The sequence below is a fragment of the Manduca sexta genome, chromosome 26 (genome assembly GCF_014839805.1).
Source record: "Manduca sexta isolate Smith_Timp_Sample1 chromosome 26, JHU_Msex_v1.0, whole genome shotgun sequence".
Taxonomy (NCBI): Eukaryota; Metazoa; Arthropoda; class Insecta; order Lepidoptera; family Sphingidae; genus Manduca; species Manduca sexta.
This window is the reverse complement of record NC_051140.1, coordinates 6,647,140-6,666,714: the sequence shown is the minus strand read 5'-3', so window position 1 is coordinate 6,666,714 and position 19,575 is coordinate 6,647,140. Positions and strand designations below refer to the sequence as shown.

Below are 19,575 nucleotides of genomic sequence, written 5' to 3'. Positions count from 1 at the left end.
TGACACGAATGGCAATCCCAGGCATCTTGCACGCCTTTTTAATTTCTAGCTTTTCACATTCTAACCTGCAGTTAAACCCAAAATTTTAAGTACTCAACTACAGAATTAAGGCTTCTACGACGCATAAAGATAGTAACATACACGTAAATACATGATAAAATCACTCAATAGGTTTACTCTAATATATTGGTTCCGAGCTCCATCTCTTGAGAGTGACATGTAAACGCCCCTCACTGCAACTTATTCAGCGACAATTACCATACATTCACTCCTTTATCGCACGCATAAAACAAAGCAACACCGAAGCATTTGTAACGTGGCTCAAGCTTGTGAGCGACACAGAAAAAGTAATATATTTCCGAGAGCGTTATACGTAAAACCTTAGCGAAATGAGACCGGTCGGCTATCACGCAGCAGGCCGTCAATCTTATTGTCATTCAATTTGAATTTCCGCTTAGGGCTCGTTTTTTGTGAGCCACTCGAAATGACGACGCTAAAACAGCGGATACGCTGACAGCGATTTATATAGCGTTGGTTTTTTGTAATGGACGTAAAGATTTGAATTTATATAATTAGTTTTGAAAGGAATCTTGGAGACGTCTTCTGTTTAAATAAATAAATGTAGAGTATATTATGTGTTATGCGAAATTTTTATAATTAAAAGCGATAAACACCAAATTCGCAGGAATAGTATTAATTATCTATAGCCACATAACTTCTGGCGATTCGTTTGCTTCCAAAACTTCACAGGATACCCGCTGAGCTAAACATAATATAATGAAAATTTTATTCAGCCAATAGTTACGTGCGTACAAAAATTTATTTTTATGTATTATATTGATTACTTACAATTGTGAATGTCTTTGTATGGGGCTATGAAAGAAAGGGAAATGTCCCTTTTTCACAACGACAAACAGTGTACGTGATCAGCAAATATAAATTGATTTTGGTCATGGTGTGGTAGAATCGAAAACCTCGCTAAATGCCCAATTACAATATCTTCCCCACCACATTAAGTCGATTTATATGTAACATCAAACATGTACTGCTTATTTTAACATAGCGGTCAAAATAAAATTGTCGCGCGTTGTTCTTATTGTTTTCTTTTCTGGCATAATACAACAAGAATAACAAAACAGCTTTTATTGTGAAATAGTTAGTATTCTAAATCCAACGCATCTTCCTGCTCATTTTACGCCAACGCTGATTTAGCGGCCCAACATTTCTTCAGAGGCGGGATGGTGGTGCGCGTAAAACCTAACATTTGTCACTGCATCGGAATCTGTTGTATTAGCCGCTCGAAGAGATCCGCCCTGAGCCAATTTGTGACTGTTTTTTGTTTCTATATCTTGTAATGGAGTTTTTGCTTCATCGCTTTTGATGAGTTTTTCTTGTACAATTGAAAATGATAGATATACCAATGCATGTAACGATTGTGTTAAAAAATGTTTCTAATCATAGTAACAAAATAAAATAATGATTCAAAACTGCCCGCTTCGGTGGCGTGGTTGTATTGCATGCGTGGTACTGTTACATCCTTTGGATATATACATATTATGCTGACTTAGACACGACCAACTGTCGAGTCTGCACAATTATCTTAATATAAGTTCGTACACGGGCCGGCGCTAGTAGTCTCCATCTATTCTTGTAGATCGATTGTCACGATGCCATTATTTTCCTCAAAAGAAAACTGTGTTTTTTTTAAAACCTCATCACTCTGTCTCTCTTAATAGTACGACCACTGAGGTCTCTCGCTCTTAGGTCCGAGTTCGAATCCAGATTGAGCAAAATAATATTTGGGTCAGTGATTGCTGACTATCAGCGCGGAGTCTGGCATATGTTACCGAATGGCAATGGGCTCACTCCTATCACGTCATGGGACGGAACACATTTGGTGAAAAGTAGTTGCCCTACTCCTCCGGTATATGTGTATGTTAAAATGATTTATACAATATGATACATCTATTATTATTTCAAATTTAATTAAGAAATTACTTAAAAAACATCGTATTTAGTACCAAAAAGGAACTTTATTAACTTCATGTGTACTATGAAATTTTCAATACAAAACTCATCCAAATTCCATACTACACGAAACAATCTGAACTTACTTAAAAGCATGCATACGAAATGAAAAGCTTCCCCGTTGTTTTAATACCTCGCCTATTCTCCCTAGCTAATTCACCAGGCCGACTCAAAGTCACGGATGCGCCGAAATAATATTTGACTTTAATTAACTTACTTGTGTTGGAAAGAGCAATTTTGATCATATTAAACGTGGTTTGTTTGATTACGTCTATTTACTTTCTTTAGAGTTCACAGTGTATTTGGTAGATGGGTAAGTTTTTATATGGAGTTTTTTTCTTTCATAAATGCAAAACTAACGGATCTCTTGACGTACTGCTATTTAAAAATGAAAGAGGATTTATGAATTCGTAGGGATATTTGTAGCTCCTAAATATCGCTCACCATACAAAACGCAAATTATGACGTAACATTTGTTTGATATGAATTGTTTGAGTACCTTTTTACTAAGAATCTGTTTTCTTCCAAATTAAAGTCCCGCTAGGTATTCCCGGGATAGAAACTAGTCTATAACCTTTCCAGGGTTTTAAAGTATCTTCAAACAAAGTTTCATAAAAATCAATTCAGTAGATTTTAAGAAAATCGATAACATACAGACAGACAGTAAATGGGACCTTGTTTTATAATATGTATAGATGAATGAACATTGTTAAATATCCAACAATTTATAAATTTTAATAAAGATTAAATTTCCAAAAAAAATCAAGGAATTATATTTTAAGATCTTTCACAAGGTAACGTGGGGATAAGCGCACTTTAATCTAAATAATTAACGGCTTCATATAACTTAACATGCAATCCACGATTCGCAGAACCATTTCCCAAAGAACAACAACGGTCCACTCAAAATTAATTCCACAAATGCACCAACTTAAATGTTAACATATTGTGTACGACCAACAAAAATATTGGAAACTAATCCCGCAATAACTCATTGTGTTGCATCGAAACTGTTCAACAATACAGAGTGAACTTTTGTTTCTGGTTAAATTAAAAATGTTATATACGACTCTTCCAATAGTTTCAACTTAAGTGGTTTTTGTGTGTATTTTAATGTGAATGAGGGTTGGATTATTTGTTTTATCAAGTTTTTTAGTAATCCTTTCGTGCTGGACAGCAAACAGAGAATTTTGTTTATATTTTGTTAACAGATTTTTGGGCCAATTTTGCATATGCGACCTATTTGACAAATTAGTACATTATTGATCAAAGTTAACTTCTCTACAATAGTTAGCAATAGATATAGCAGTGGCAAAGGGTCCATATAATTCGATTCCTGCCGGCTTCCCCTTTGTAATTTAAGTAAAATCTAATTATCATTAGAATAATTTTTTTTTTTTTTTTTTTTTTAAATAAATAAATAAATAATTTGTAGACCGCATTTATACGTTGTGTTGGGTTACCTTTCGGAAAACTTCATCCTTAGCCACTAATAGAAAATAAAAAACGTATAGTAATGACATATGGAAGCGACAGATTTATCGTTCGGATGTATATCCCATGTATATTTTCTATTAGTGTAGTCAATATATATGTCATTCAAAGCAATATGAGACGTAAGAGACGAGACAAGCGTACCATTCGCCTGATGCTATGCAATACACCCATAACTGTAGAAACACCAACTAACACCTTGAATTACAAAGTATTGTTTGGTATATCATTGCGCTCGCCATCCTGTGACATGAGATGTTAAGTCTTATTATGTCCAGTAGCTATACTGGCTACAATGTGATTGTAGAAAGGAAACTTGGCTACGGCTTCTGTTTTACACATAGTAATTCTCAGAATGAAACTAGTAAAGGTTTCACCCTAATTACAGTCATACATTAGGATAACATTTTATGCTTCTAACATATTATTTATCAGAGCGAATCGCCTTTCTTGTGCAAATACGTAATGCACATTCTGCACATAGTGTAATATCCTTTAGAAACACTAATGGCTCATATAAAATATTCAAAAACTCTCTAAAAGCATATCGAAATACATTTTGTATCTTCTGAATTAATCCATACCGCATAAAAAAGAGCAGAGAAAATATTAAATTTTACGGTTATTTTTCACGAGCTAAGTTGAGCCCGACGAACATAACCAAGTCTTTCAACACTTAATAATACTGAGCATTAAAACAGTTAGCAGGTTGGGAAGTAAATCATCGACGGGCAGTTCAAAACACCTGCACCTTGCCGCGGCTCGCTCCTGACTTATTGCCTAACTTTTTTGGCGTTCCGCATGCGTGTTAAAAACCTTGCCTGTACGCTAATACGCACTATAGGGACTCTATAACTTGTGTGTGTATGTATAAATATACAACAAAAGTTCAAAACTAGGATATAAGATTTAAGATATATGTTGGTGAATTTCAGATTCGATTATTTCATGATTTTTGACAAGGTTATGCAGTCGTATGGGAATTTAAAATGAATTTATTATCTATTTTACGAGTACATGAATAAACTGTTCTAAACAATTAAAATATTTTTTTTTTTCTCTGTGGGAAGAGTAACACTATAATATCGGCAAATCTTCCCTGCTGAGAACTGCTTTCCGAACTGTTGGTAAAACTAGTATTGACGGAATGTAAATAGTATATAACATTTTACACGTTCAAATAAATTATTTCATTAATTACGTATAACAGAAAGTGATCTAGATAGGTCCAAGTTTCTCCAGATAAAACAAATTCTGTACAAAACAAAATATAATTTTATGTAAAATAGATCTTATAATGGACGTATTACTGATCCCTTTTCAATCACTCCTACTCGCTCTAAGTTCACCCTCAGTTGATAATTTTGTATTACAAAGACCTTTGAGGCAAATTAAATTACTGGTTCCTTGTAAAAGTTCAGTTTAGAGAGGTCGTTAATAAATATGACCGGATCTGTCCTTTCCACTTCTATCGAGCCAGATGGTACAATTTGTAAAGGCACTTCTTATTGGATACATCGAGTAAAATACAGGCGAAATTGACGTGAACAAGTAAGACGTCTCTTGAAGCAAGCAAGTAGCTTTTAGTACCTCGGCTGATGAAGTAACTACAGAGTTTCTCCAATAACGTATCTATTTCGGTGTTTATAAGTTCTGCCGTTAATTTGAATGTATTTATATTACAGACAACTCTGTGAGCTGACTTTATTGCTATAGCTACCTAATCAACTTCAGTTTCCTTATTTAATACATTTACTCGGGTTGTCGTCTGCTCTCCTACAAATATCACGACTTTAGCTGGAACACGTAGTATTGCCTTTTTGGTTACAGGAACGCCTGCAACTTCCCCTTTATCTTTATCAGATTAGAATACATTAATTTAATTGGTTAGAGTTGATTCATACCTCATTTCAAATTCACCTTTCTCAGAGCATCGATTTAAAATTGCGGAGTCCCAAGCGACATTACACTAAATCGAGCGAACAAACGCTTTACTACAATTTGGCAACATAGTTAATACAAAAAAGTAGGCCCCCTCCCTCCACGTAGTCGCTGGCCGCCTTCCATTTCCATTAAGGAATGTTTAGCTAAAGTGTTTCTCGAACTTGGACCCATTAGGCTGCTCTTTTTGTCTTTGCTTCTAACTAACTTTTTTCGTTTGTTCCCCTTGTTTGGTGGCTAAGTGTTTTTTTTCCGTATGCAAGTTTCCGAGTGACTAGTGCAAAAGTTAGTTACAGCAAATGGGTTTTAGTGGCTATTTATTTTGTAAATTGTTGGCGTATTCATGTTGTTTTGTAGTGCTTTGTTGTCGGTGTTATTGTTTAATGAAATGAAAATAAGAAGTTAAGTTCATCCGTGAATATAACTGAGTGGTATGGGGCGAAATGTACCCTTCGCGAGCAAATTACGAATTTGGTTGCCTGACATATTCTTTTTTCAGAATATTTACAAAAATTACACCGGAATCCAAGACTTTACCAGTTTGATTGTATCTGTGATTTTTTCTAACATTTTTTTGTTTCTCAATTGTAAAAAAGTGCAAACTTGTAGGCCAATCGAAATGTAGAAAATCATCGTAATTGAGTCTATTGTTTTATATAACAATACAATGTTCTCTGGAAAATAAAAATAATCATTTAAATAGTGTGACATAATGATTTCTTATGTTTACGCGAATGTTAGACATTGAAATTAAACAAATTTTCCGGATTCTATCGCGGTTTTTTGTGTTGTGACAGTGTGATATTTCAAAAATATGTCAGAACATATTTTACATAGGCAATATTGCTCTTTATGTGGAGCAAATAAATAAAAACATTAATTTGATATATTTTATTTTAATGGGCAGTTACTGCAATAAAACTAAGTTAAATCTAACTTTTTATATTTTGTACCAATATTTTAATGCAAACCGCTGGATTTTTGTGCAGTAATCGCTGAATTGATTTGGATTAAATTTGCCATAAGGATTGACCATAGTGTGGATTAACGTATGGGTCACTTTTGATTAATTTGCTCCCGTGGGAAATATTTTTAAACTGATTTTATATAGATGGCGCTGGCGTTGTATTGATGGTGATATGGCTCGCAATAGCCATTCTAACGAGAAAACCTTTTGACGCAGGCGAAGCCGCGGGCAATGCTTAGTCAAGAATAAATATTTTTATTTTATTAAGTGTCAATTGTCAAGCCTATAGATAAAAAATAGTTTTAATACATACCGATAGATGTCACTGTAGTAAAAATGACCTTAATAAATGGTCTATACTAAAACGATTCATAATACAAATTACGGATATTAATTATACTGAATCGCGCAAGTCTTGTACGCTAGACCGAATAAATGAAAATATCGCGTAAAGCTCTCTAGATTATTTGGCAATATTATGTTTCAATAAACATCACAGACACCACCCACTGATCACTAATAAGCAAGATTTACGCCCAGTATCGTTTTCCGGACTATGTACATAATTACGGAATATCCCACAAAACCGTAAGCAAACAACTTCAACGATAAATTATAATAAACTGTAACACAAAACTCCATTATTCAGACGTCGGCACTGTCCGTAATTCGTAAGTTGTGTAAAATTGAATTAAAGCTATAAAAAGATTGGGTAATTATCGTAAAAATTGTGCAGAGGGCGCTAGAGAGAACGGGCCTCGGTGGTGGGACAATAATTATGTTATATCCCAACCTTTATCCCGGATTATAATTATGTAATGCCGAGGGATGGTGCCAAATGGGCATTACAATTTGTTCGAGCGTTGCCCCGGTTTAATTCACCTTTTATTTGCTAGTAGACGTCGGATGCGGATTTTCTTGTGTAAGATTGCTGTCTTTTATGGAGGTTTTACATAAAAATGTTGTAACATAAAAACGACGGTAATAATGAATTCAAAACGTTATACAATTACGAAGTTAGGAGCAATTGGATAAGTTAGACTTCTTCAATGGAACAGGCAAAATGTTTTGGGATTTTATGAAATAAAATGACACAGATATTGGTAGGTACTATAGTAATATAGTATATTATTACTGATGGTAGGTCTTTCATATGTGGAAGTCCGCCTGGATAGGTACCACCGCAATGTCTATTTCTGCCGCCAAGCAGCAGTGTGTAGTCACTGTTATGTTCCGGTTTGAAGGACATTGTAACTAGCAAAGTTTAAATACGATTTGAAATTTTGATTTATTCAGCTACTTTTATGGCTAACTGCACATGAGAATTTTGTATTGCCCACATTTTAACTACAAAATCATGTTATTTTTAAAGAAAAGGTGCGTAATTCCGCGTTTTTTATTCCAAAGGTGTAGCTACATAATGCGATTTAATATTCTAAACTCATGCTAGTCACCATCATCATCATTAGCAATTAACATATACGAGAGATGACTATGACTAAGTACCGTCCGTTGAAGATACTCTCGCTAGTACGATGCTAAAAATCATCAATACAAAATCCAGTATCAATATTCCGAACACTCGAATATAATTTTGTCCGGGTCAGGTTTTAAGCGGCGCCATAAATTAACGTAGCACAATACACGCTGGATAAATCGTTGTCACGTAAGAATGTCGCATTAGGTGGGAGCGGGGTTGTCGCCCCCGGGGGCATGGGGGCTTGGGGGCATGACGGCATGAGGGGCTTCAGTAGAGGTGGGAAGTAATAACTGTGGCACGCCGCAGTTAGCTTGCTGAGTTGTTATTGCTCTGTATTATTTATGTGGAGTGGAGACGATGTGACAGTTGGTTTAGTCGAGCCGTTTGCTTGCGGGCATTTTTGCGGTCTCTATTGGAGTTGCATTGAGAAACGGTTCTGATTATGAACGCGGATGTTTCTCGTGAGATTTTTAATATAATTGCTTTGGTATTGCGTTGTTTAATGAAAAATGTATTTGAGAAAAGTTATTGGTATAATGAAAATATCGCATGAGTAAATATAATCTAAATGGAGGGTTGTGAGTGGTTTCTGACATTAGATCAAAATATGTGGTTTGAAACAGAGGCAGAGTAGTGGCAAGACGTTTTATTTATAGAATTTAAATATATATTTTATTAATACATAGCTTTGCAATTACAGCTGCAATTAGTGTACAATCTTAAAACAAATTATTTTAAGGGCATTTTAATGGATACTTCAAAATATAAGACACTACTTTTTGCTTGCGGCTTCACCCGCTTGACATATTTTTTCCGGGATAAAAAGTAATGTATATTCTTTCCAGGGTCTCAAACTATGTCCATACCAAATTTATTGTATTCCATTCTCTAGTTTTTGGGTTTATCGCGGTCGAACAGGCAAATGCGGCTTGGGATTTGTTTTATAAAATGGTAAGATAAGTAAAAAATAATAAATATTATAAAGTACAAAAGTTATAGGATTATTATCCTTAGACAAAATACATTTTCTATTTGTCGTTCATACGCATCGCGTTTCCAAATAACTGTCCAATAATCTGACTTAACAGAAAAGTAACTTACTTATGTCATGTAATGATGGACAAAATAAGTGAACGAATAAAAAAATAATATAAGGGAGCCAGTGTACTCACCGGGTATTATATAACTTACCAGCTACATCTTAGGGTAACAATTACAATGCTATGTCACACAGTGGTGACGTTACTACGTGACAGACCGACTACCTATAGACAAAGGCTTACTATATAAAAAAATATATTAGTTGTTTCTTGCCTTGATAAAGATACTATTAGAAAACATATTTATTTCAATTCCAACATCACCATCATCATCAGCCGCAAGATGTCTACTGCTGAACATGGGCCTCCCCTAAATATTTCCAGATCGACCTTTTGTAAGCGGCGCGCACCCAGCGACCTCCTGCAACATTTATGAGATCATCTGTCCACCTGTTGGATGGACGTCCGATGCTGCGCTTGCTAGTTCGAGCCCTCCACTCCAAAACCTTCATGCCCCATAAGCTATCAGTTCTGCAAGCTATGTGTCTTAGCCACTGTCACATACAACATTTCCAACATAACGGACATAAAGTTATAACGATAAATGTAAAATTAAAGGAAATATTCTTCAAATTAAACCCAATAGGCTTGCAAAATTGAAATTAATTCACAAACTTTAACGTTAATATTTAAGTTTATACTCAGAATTGGCCCGAAGTGTCTGAAGGCAGTGATCGGCCGTGTGTTTATTCAGAGCGCTTGTTCAACGGATGAGGGAGATAAAACTATATTTATTGCGTATTCCGTACTCTCTGTTTGCTTTTATCATAAAACAACGTTTTGCTATTTGTCGTTGGGTTGCGGTTAGTTATTTTCTTGTCAATGAGACAAACCCGAGTTATCCCCTTTATTCGCTAGCAACCAATAAATAAGAGCATTTTTATTGTCTTTCTTTCGTTTTGTTGATGTAATTTTTGTTCTTGTGCGCGTTTTGGAAGATCTGATTATATTGATGGGTTATTTATATAGGTTCTGGCTTTTCCGATTCCATAAGTTGATACGCCATTAAGAGTTGGTACATGTTGTCAAGGTTTAGTGATTTGATTTGAGTATGTAGGCAAATGTTGCGCGATATAAAATTATTTAGTTTTGTAACTTATGATAAAAACGGATTTTAATACTTCAATTCGTAGTTGCAGCTAGCTGAGTTTACAGCCATTTATTTAACACTCGAATATAATTGGGCCTTTCAATCACTGTACCAATTAGAGTCAGGGGTTTGTAACTTTGGAAAATGTATTATTAAACTGAAAAATTTCAACATATTTTTGAAAGAACATACATACAATATTTCAATATTACATTTACGAATAACTGATTTTTAAATTCTTTCGGCTACCAACGAGGCATGTTGTTAAAAATGTATTCCAATTAATGGAAGAAAATACTAAAATCAATTAGGTTGTTGATATTGGTAAAACTACGTCAAAACTCTTTCTGGCTGCAAAGACGAAATTTCATAAATGTACGAAAAATAATCTAAATGTAATACAAACAATGTCTACGAAGTCCAAACGGCTTCTGGAATGGGAGGTCATTTATTACGAAACTCTGTACGAGAAGTTGACAAAAACCGGTCACTGGTGGAGTGCTCGCAATCGATGTGTGGACGCCAGTGTTGTACGTAAGCTGTAGAGAAATATCGATATATCAATACATTCATTGTAAAAACATACGAAATGAGAACCACTTTTTTTCTTTGAAATCTATTGAAAAGTTCATTGTTGTGTTGATATACACCATGCATAAAGCGTAATATCATTAAAATTACAAAATAAATTCATCTGCCGCGTTTCAATGAATAGCTATTTGAAGGCGATAAACTCAATAACTGCCGAATGAATTTCGATGAAATTTGGTATAACAATAGTTTAAAACCCTGGAAAGGACATAGACTTTTTATGCCGGGAAAATATATAGCGCGACTTTTATACCGGAAAACCCCTTTCAGACAAAGGTACGTGGCTCGTGTCAACGCTATTCGTGTAAAGGTTAATAAATAAATAAAATTACATCTAATGAGATATGCAACTTTGATGGTAGTATATTGATTTCCGTTCGTATAGTGACCACCGTATACACTGTAAAACTTGCCATTTTGGCCACCACGTAGTGTGTAGCGTTCCGGTATTAGCCTGTCCGTATCCTGAACCAAACAGTGCCATAATTTTGTCAACTGGCGACTTTTCGGCCACCACGTAGTGTGTAGCGTTTCGGTATTAGCCTGTTCGCATCCAGTCTCAAAAAGTGTCATAATTGTGCCGACTGGTGAGGGTTAATCATGTTTTGTCAATCAATACTCTATCTAGACATTTAATTAACAGGTGTAATGAACTTTACGTGTAGTATAAAAGACAATCGAAATGGAATATAGCGATGCACAAAGCATTTTTCAGTGAGGAGGTATTTATTGCCTGTATTGTGTGTAGTCAGGAAAGAAATTAAGTGAGGACAAAGAACACATTCTTTTCAAATGAATCTTTTGTTCAGACACACTGAGATTACAATACAGATAACTGATATTTGGTTAGAACCGTGTTTACATATTATTTTAACGTTCTCTGAATTATGGTATAGTTATATAACTATGACGTGTGGGGGAAAAGTGCATATACCTATCTAAGAAATAAAGAGAAATCTATTAGAAGTTTTTTATCATTCAACTGAGCAATCTTACAAATCATGCCTACATCGAAGTTTTTGCTGGTAAACACTGTGGTGAAGTTTATTTATTTATTTATTTATTTATTATACACAGGAACATCAACAGTTTACACATACAATTAATATTAGTTCAGTTTTCTTAGTATAGTATTGTTCTTATGTGCTTACCAAATAAAGATGTACCAACATTCACAAATACACTTATTACGAACAGACATAATAGTATGACACTGAAAAATTTCTGCTTATGTAATCAAGGTAATATGGTTAACAAATTTAAAAATTAATATAAACTATAAAAGAAACAACATATATAAGCAATTCAAGAACTCGGTTAGCATAAAGCAATAAACACACCAAATACCATTTCAATAACATCTCTAAATATTAGTTATAACAAAATGTATACTTAGTCCACATCGGCTATGGTTTGAGAAAAAAACAATTTCAGCATTTTATTTTTGCATATTTTTAACGAATCGGAGAATATGTCAAGATCAGATAATTTATTGCACATCATACTATAACTATCGCATATCCGGTTAACCGGTGAATGGAGCCCTAGATTGGATCTGTACGGAGGGCCCTGAAGAATTTTGTTCAGTGGGTGTCTTGGGAGATTGTAAGGAAGTTATTGTAAAAGGGGAAATCCCTGCTTAGACAAACAAACGACTGTGTCTAATGCGAATAATAAAGCAAAACACGTCAATAAAGTACACGTTTTTGTACTTCGTCATCTAAGAACTCAGATCAGCGTATAAAAATCTATAATAAAAATAAAGTTTTATCGATATTTCACAACACGAACGGTCGGCAAAGGTCGCCGATATTTCACGGGGGCCAGCCCTGAGGCGATTCCTAATATCTTTCTTAGTACAATGCGAATCCATTGTTCATTTGGCCAAGTTGATTAAATATATATTCCCTTGGTAACATTTGGTCTGCAGGAATTTTTCGTATTATTTGGAAAAATGTGAGGGATTAAAATATAATACAATATCATGGTAACATGTGCTTTGCAAGTGGTTTGGGCTATTATAGAGATAATTGTGGCTTTGGTAAATCGAATTATAGCGTGAAAAATCGTCTGAATACCATGGTATGCTATACTTCTTTTGTTACCATTCTTTAGCACCTTTAGCTTTAGAATTCGAATATCAAATGAGTTGAATCCTGACACAGCATATAGGTACTAATATTCGTAAATACGATATGCAAATCGTTCTAATGATAATTGGATTCTACATAAATTCTATAAAAGGAAAGCCGGTAGGAATCAGGATATATAACTATTCTTAAGGAATCGTTAGAGTTGATCGACCAGAAAATAGCCGAAGTCGAGGATATATTAATTATTATCATTTACCTTAAGCCTTGCAATTCTATTGAAATTATCGAACCAAAATCACAAACTCCAAGCTTAATTATTGTCACTTAAAATTAAGATCATTTTACTCGCCATTTCTAAACTATCGTTTATTACTTAACAATTGATCTGTCAAGCTAAATGCCTACATGAAAACGAGTGTTAGGTTAAAATGCCTTAAGCGATTTAAACTTATTGAAACAGGATGTTCTGTTTTATTTGAATCTTGTACTTTGTGTTCGCAGGTCCGGCGGCAGTTTCAGTCTACCTCGTTGCGTTAAACTTCATTATTTCCATCCACGACATTATACTAAGGTGTGTTATTTTATATATTCTAGATAAACTTAACATTTGATAAGAATTCATAAATAGCGACTATTGATTCATGGACGCTAGAAGCCACTTTAAGATCATAAATATTATATTTTATGTGGCGATTGAATAAAATTGTATTTAAATTTAAATTTGTAAACCATGGAGTGTTATGGCTATATCAAGATTATCTATCTTCAATAAACTATCATAGAAAACACATAGCAGTTTTGTAATTCAAAATATATTTAATACATTGGATACTAGACGTAAGATGAATAAAAACAAATATCTTGAAGAAAATCTATGATGAGAGCCTCTTTAACTAATAATTTGAATATCGAATGAGATCATTCAATGTCAGGTACAACCTCTCAACTAAGAAAGATGACTGTTATAAGGCATCGCGCAGACACTGCTAGCTGCTGAGGTTGCTGAAGCAATTATCAACTTTATAGTTGTGTAGAGTATTTGGTAAACAAGTTCTATTTATTTATTCATTATCCAACTAATACTACTTATTTTTACCCCAGTGCTGTAGTATCGACAATCTATTTACGTATTTACATATAAAATATTTATTTAGTTTTAGTTAACAACGTCTGTGCGGCACCTTAATGTTTGTTTTATTATTAATTAATTAATCCAGTGTACATATAAATATCCATAGAGGTTTCTCACACAACCAACACTGTCATTAGAAGCAAAAACACGCAAACATTTTAAATGGACACGCTTATACGTCGGTCACCGAACTTGTGTTTGTTTGAGAATTGTTAATTATTAATGTCGTTACTTGTACAGTACACAATACGACAAAGAAATTAAATAATAACACTTCTGTCTATTATCAATTTAAAAGATTGTAAAGTCAAAAGTATGCAGTGAAAAGTCTGACTAATAAGATATCTTTTATACGCGGTTTATAAATCTCAGCTCCTCGTCAGAAAAGGTATATTCAGCCAAGTCCGAAATTGAGCCTCCGTTAACATCAAGGGTCTACAGAGTATAATACAAAGAATAATCAACTTACATTTGAGATCTATAGATTTTTAAATCTTGTGTTTTTCTTTGCAGAGTTTTACGATGATGTCGGGCCGCGGGCGTCTAAGCTGTCGCTGGAAACATCCAGATTGTAAATAAGATTTTTTAAATAACTGAGATGAATATAATTAAAGAACTTTTGTAGGAAGCCATCACGTATACGGATATCGTTCGTATATCTCTCAAATATAGTGTGGATGTTAGATCCTAAGGCATTTTTTGTTGATCTGTATTTAGAGTTTATTTTTCTGTATTGTTATGTTCTATTCATTAACAATAAATAAATGTTGGACAACTATAAATAACAAAAATGTTTAAAAAAGATGTTGACTTAAATAAAATATTCCTCGTGCAAAAAATATAAAGATCTGTTCATCTCAATAATTTAATGGAAATAATTTGAAATCTAAATATTCTCATCTACGAATATGTGTGAAGCGCTCTATAAAAAAAAACTCGCTGAACTAGTGACATAACTAGATGGCTTTTGTCGGAAGGTTAGTCAGTCACATAATTTTGAGTCGGAAAACTTATACATGTGTCAGAAGTTCGGTATTAGCAAACGTTTGTTTAGCACTTCGTAATTGAGACATCAGCCCACAGAAGAGAACTTTGCCGAGAAGATTCTTTAAAGTAAGGTTGCCGACGCCATGTCGCCGGGCTGGGTTGACCTATCGACTGGTTCGGTGTATAATGCGCTCTATGAGAGTGAAGGAAGAGAGAGTGCACCTGTGTATTGCGAACACACTTGTGCACTATATTTACTGCGGAATTGGCTAATCTATTAGATTGTCCGTCGTAGCCGAAATTCGGTTAGGGAGAATCAAATCAAATGCGCTCTATTAGGACAAAGCCAATGCTATTAATGTATATATGGCAGTTTAAAATGCTACATCTGTCACGACTTGTTCTTACGTATTATTGCCCAACATTTATGTAGGAATGTTAATGAGTATATTTTACGCAAAATACCTAAATCTATCATTTTATAAGTAATAAATGTGATTTTTGATTATGTACAATAACGTTATTAAGTTCTCCAAGAATTCTCAAGTAAATAATAAAGTTAATCTTTAAGGTTAATTTGTAACGAAATTAATTTGCTATGTGATACATATTTAGTTCCTGTGAATCTATGTAGCGAGAAATATCATATATTTTATCACTCATGCTGCTTCAAACTGAATCATATTGTCATGTCACTAAAGCTTAAAATGAAAAATGTAAAAATTTCAGAAATTGCAGACTTAAATATCACAAAGTATGAAGAAAAACATGCTTCTTCTGTTTAAAATGCGATATGTAACCGAAATAAATTTATTTTTATAATTTTAATGTGATGCTACTTCAATAAAAATCATAGAAATGATTCAATATATTTTGATATCAAGTCGGCAAGACAATATGTTTTAGTTAATACTTATATTATCTGAATACAACGAAACTTCAATATATTTTATTTTTAACTGTATCTGTAGTTTAATGTAGACCAGTTTCAAAGTAAGAACTTATTCAAAGTAACTGTTTCGATGCTGATTGCGGAATAAAGCTTCGGGAGTTACCCCGAATTTTACCTTAGTTTATTTATTTATATAAATGTAAGTGCGAACATAACACTATTATTATTATCAGAATAACTTACGTATGGAACGTACCTTATAATCATAAATTATTATTTATAAAAAAATGTATGGAAAGAATGTTTGTTAAAAATATTATTCATTTTAATTGAATTTAATAATATAATTTAATCTTTCTTATATTATTAATTGTGCCAAAATGAACAACAAAATTCCTTCAAGCCACTAATTTTATATTCGTTTTATTGTTTAATTTTATTGAATTTTTAGAACAGCTGTTTCCTCGCGAAGTCTGCTTACCGCGAACCTGCAAACTACATAGTAATAACTGTAAATAATTATGTAAAATAAATATATTTACATGTCCCTATTATAAAAGAATTGTGTGATCCTTAGGATATAGTAGTCGAGACTTAGCCAAAATAATTTTTATTGTCATTTGTTTGTGTACGGAAATTGTAATTTTGCAATTTCTGCTACGGTCGCCCAGAGGAAATGTCATTTTATATTTATATTTTCATTTAGAACTTTTTTTTATGAAGTTGCAACACTTTCGTACAAAAAATTCCCCTATCACGCGATAGTCTGCTTGAGTTAATTAATTGTAGAGAAATATATATGTATGATATTAGATTAGTTCGCATAATACTCTTCAAATTTCAATTATTAAAATGCTATAAACTACGCATGAGAAATCACAATGTATTTAAATAATAATTTTGTTCAAAGCATGTTGCGCATAGAAAATAAATATTTAATTGAATGTATTGCCGCAAATTTTCTCTGGACGACCTGTAAAGATATAAGTATGTAAACTTTAGAGTAACTTAGAAACACAAAGCGATTACAATATTACAAAGGAATTAATAGATAATTGTGAAATACAACTACATTATACTAGTAGTAAAAGTAATGTACTCTCAAATAAATCATCTCGATAATGTAACACAATCAACATAAATAGATAATTTGTTAAATAACATAAATATATCGCACATTAAATAAAAAAACCGAGTTAGTTCTGACACTTGGAAATTGGATGAACTCAAATTGAAATCCAGAATACGCTAACCTGTAACAGTGATTGCTTCCTTATTTTTATACGTATTCATTTGTAGGTTCGTGATAACTTAAACTCATCTTAATTGGTGATAAAATCTACTCGTAATGTCGTTCATTTGGTATCCAAAAATACTACTTTTGTAGATTACAAATATTTAATTCTATAACGATAATGTGATCAGTATTCTTTTTTTAAGTTATAAAAATAAATCCACAATATAATAATACAGTAGATAGCAGTAAAGCTAAAATTATATCGGAAAATAAACGAACAGCTATTATATTTAAATTAAGAATTAAAGCCGATATTTAAACAATAGTATTTGAAAAGATATAGTAATTAATTATGTTTAGTATTATATTTTATTGTTTAATAATGAGGGAATTGATTTTTATAATATATTATTTATTTTTAAATATCCATTTACACTTTACAAAAGTGACGAATCAACGCTGCATTATATTTAAAGTTCAATAAAATTATATATTCATTGTTATTTCATAAATATATAATCTTGAAAATTAATTTAATTTTTAAAAATAATGTATGACAAATTATACTTATAATAATTTTTATTTGTTAAAACATTTTACAGTGCATTTATAATGTAATATCTTATGATCCGAAACTTTATGTACGCCAATTCCTTTTGTATATGAGTGTGAAAGAAGGGTTGTATGTAACAAAGTATTATGTAATTAATAAAAATGTAGACAATATTAAAATTCGTATAAGTAACGGAGGTTTCGGTAACTGTTGTTAGGTTAAAGTCTCTATGAATTAAACATTCATTTTATATAAACTTAATATAGCTACTAAATGGTATTTTGTTGTGTACGGATAAATTTTATACGATGGAATTTCGTGTTTGTTTGTTTGCTCAATGATGTAATTTCATTTGATGAAGTCTGTTAAATAAATTATTAATATAATTATTGGTTTTATTGATCGTATTTTGTATGTTCTTTTAATTTATCGGACCCGCAGTCAATATCGGGAGAAACCTGTTTAAGGAGAGGGTTCCTTTTCCTTAGGATGGAAGGAGGGGAGAAGGCCAAGGAATATTCGCAAGCCCTCATAGGCCTCAGTGTGAATTGGCAACCATGAGGTATACACACTTAACTGTGTATCTAGGGCCGAGACAAATGTCTCTCCTGTGCAGAGGCGTGGAAACCAAGGGTACAAGAATTGCCTCGGGGGGAATATTGTTTATGTTGACGGCTTAATTTTTAATCCGAAACGAAAAATTCTATACGAGAGCTCCTTTAAAGATATTTATTACCTAAAAACTTGATTTTGTATGTAGCTTATTTTAATTGGATATAAATATTACTAACTCAAGCCTAGTCAAGCATTTTTTTTCGGAATAAATATCCGTTGTTTGTGCAAAGAGATTATTCACTTATTACTCTCTATCATTCCACTTACGTCTTAGTCCAATGATGACTAATACAGGGAGTAGACTGAGAGGTCTTGAAATCGATTCTTAGGTCATGCGAAAGTATGCGCGGTGTCTACACGATTCGTATTACCAAGTGAAGGTTATCTTCTGGCAGTCACAATAATCGTTCTAAATGATGCAAAATTGATATTTCTTTTACATGAACACGCATACAAGCAAGTATGTTAACAGTTTTTGGGTGATACCATAAACAATCAAAATACTAAAAGAAATAAGAATGTTATGCCAATTTAAAAAAAATCGAAGGGATAGAGGGTAGAGGGTGTCAGGGCAGCGGAACATATCACTAACCATCAAGACGCAACAGCAAACTGTCATTTCAAGCTAATTACAGCAGTAGTTACTACTACCTAGTCAAGACGGACTATATGTTTTTTTTTCTTTTATAAAAGCAAGGCAACGTGTTCCTACTACACTTGATGGTAAGTGGAATGAGGACCAGTAGAATGTCGACTGGCGAGAGATGATAACCCTTCGATAGTCGACAAAATTTTGCCGGCCTATTGGAACTGGATATACACAGAATGATCCCGGAACGTCACACACTGACGTGGGCCACTATAGCGGGTTTTGACAGCTGTACGGTGGTCGCTATCCGGGCGGATATAAAATACATCATACCGCCAGCAAAAGTAGGCAAATAATGAATATGTTTAGTATAGCTCAAGAATTAACAAACCTATACGTGACACCACTTTGTTGCATGACGGTAATATCTTCTATATTGGGCGAGTTCATGTATGGTGTAGGTAGAGTAAACAGTATAAACGCACAATTACAAAAGTTGGTTCAACAGATAACAATCCAATAGTCAAAAATGCACACAACATCCAGCTTTACAATCTTATATCTAGCAAATCATAATTTTCTATAGTGTGTAGCACAATATTTTACCCAGCATGATTGACATAGTACCATAATCTATACTGAACTATAAAACTGAAGATTCTTTGTTTATTTGACCGCACTAATCTCAGGAACAACTACAGTAATCTCAGGACCGATTTTGATTTTTTTCTGTAAGTTTATTACAATTACAAAATTTGGCTTAGAATTTAGCAATCCAATAGTCGA

General features: G+C 33.3%; 1 protein-coding gene across 1 annotated transcript in view; it reads left to right on the top strand.

Moving 5' to 3' along the window:
• The window catches only part of LOC115450193, a gene marked incomplete in the record, with an annotated part of 177,766 nt that extends 160,280 nt beyond the window's left edge, over positions 1-17,486 (top strand). Inside the window, 2 exon segments of the mRNA XM_037443107.1 lie at positions 13,286-13,355; positions 14,430-17,486. Of these exon segments, the coding sequence (XP_037299004.1) occupies positions 13,286-13,355; positions 14,430-14,442 (83 nt within the window).
• Positions 17,487-19,575: the final 2,089 nt, after the last annotated feature.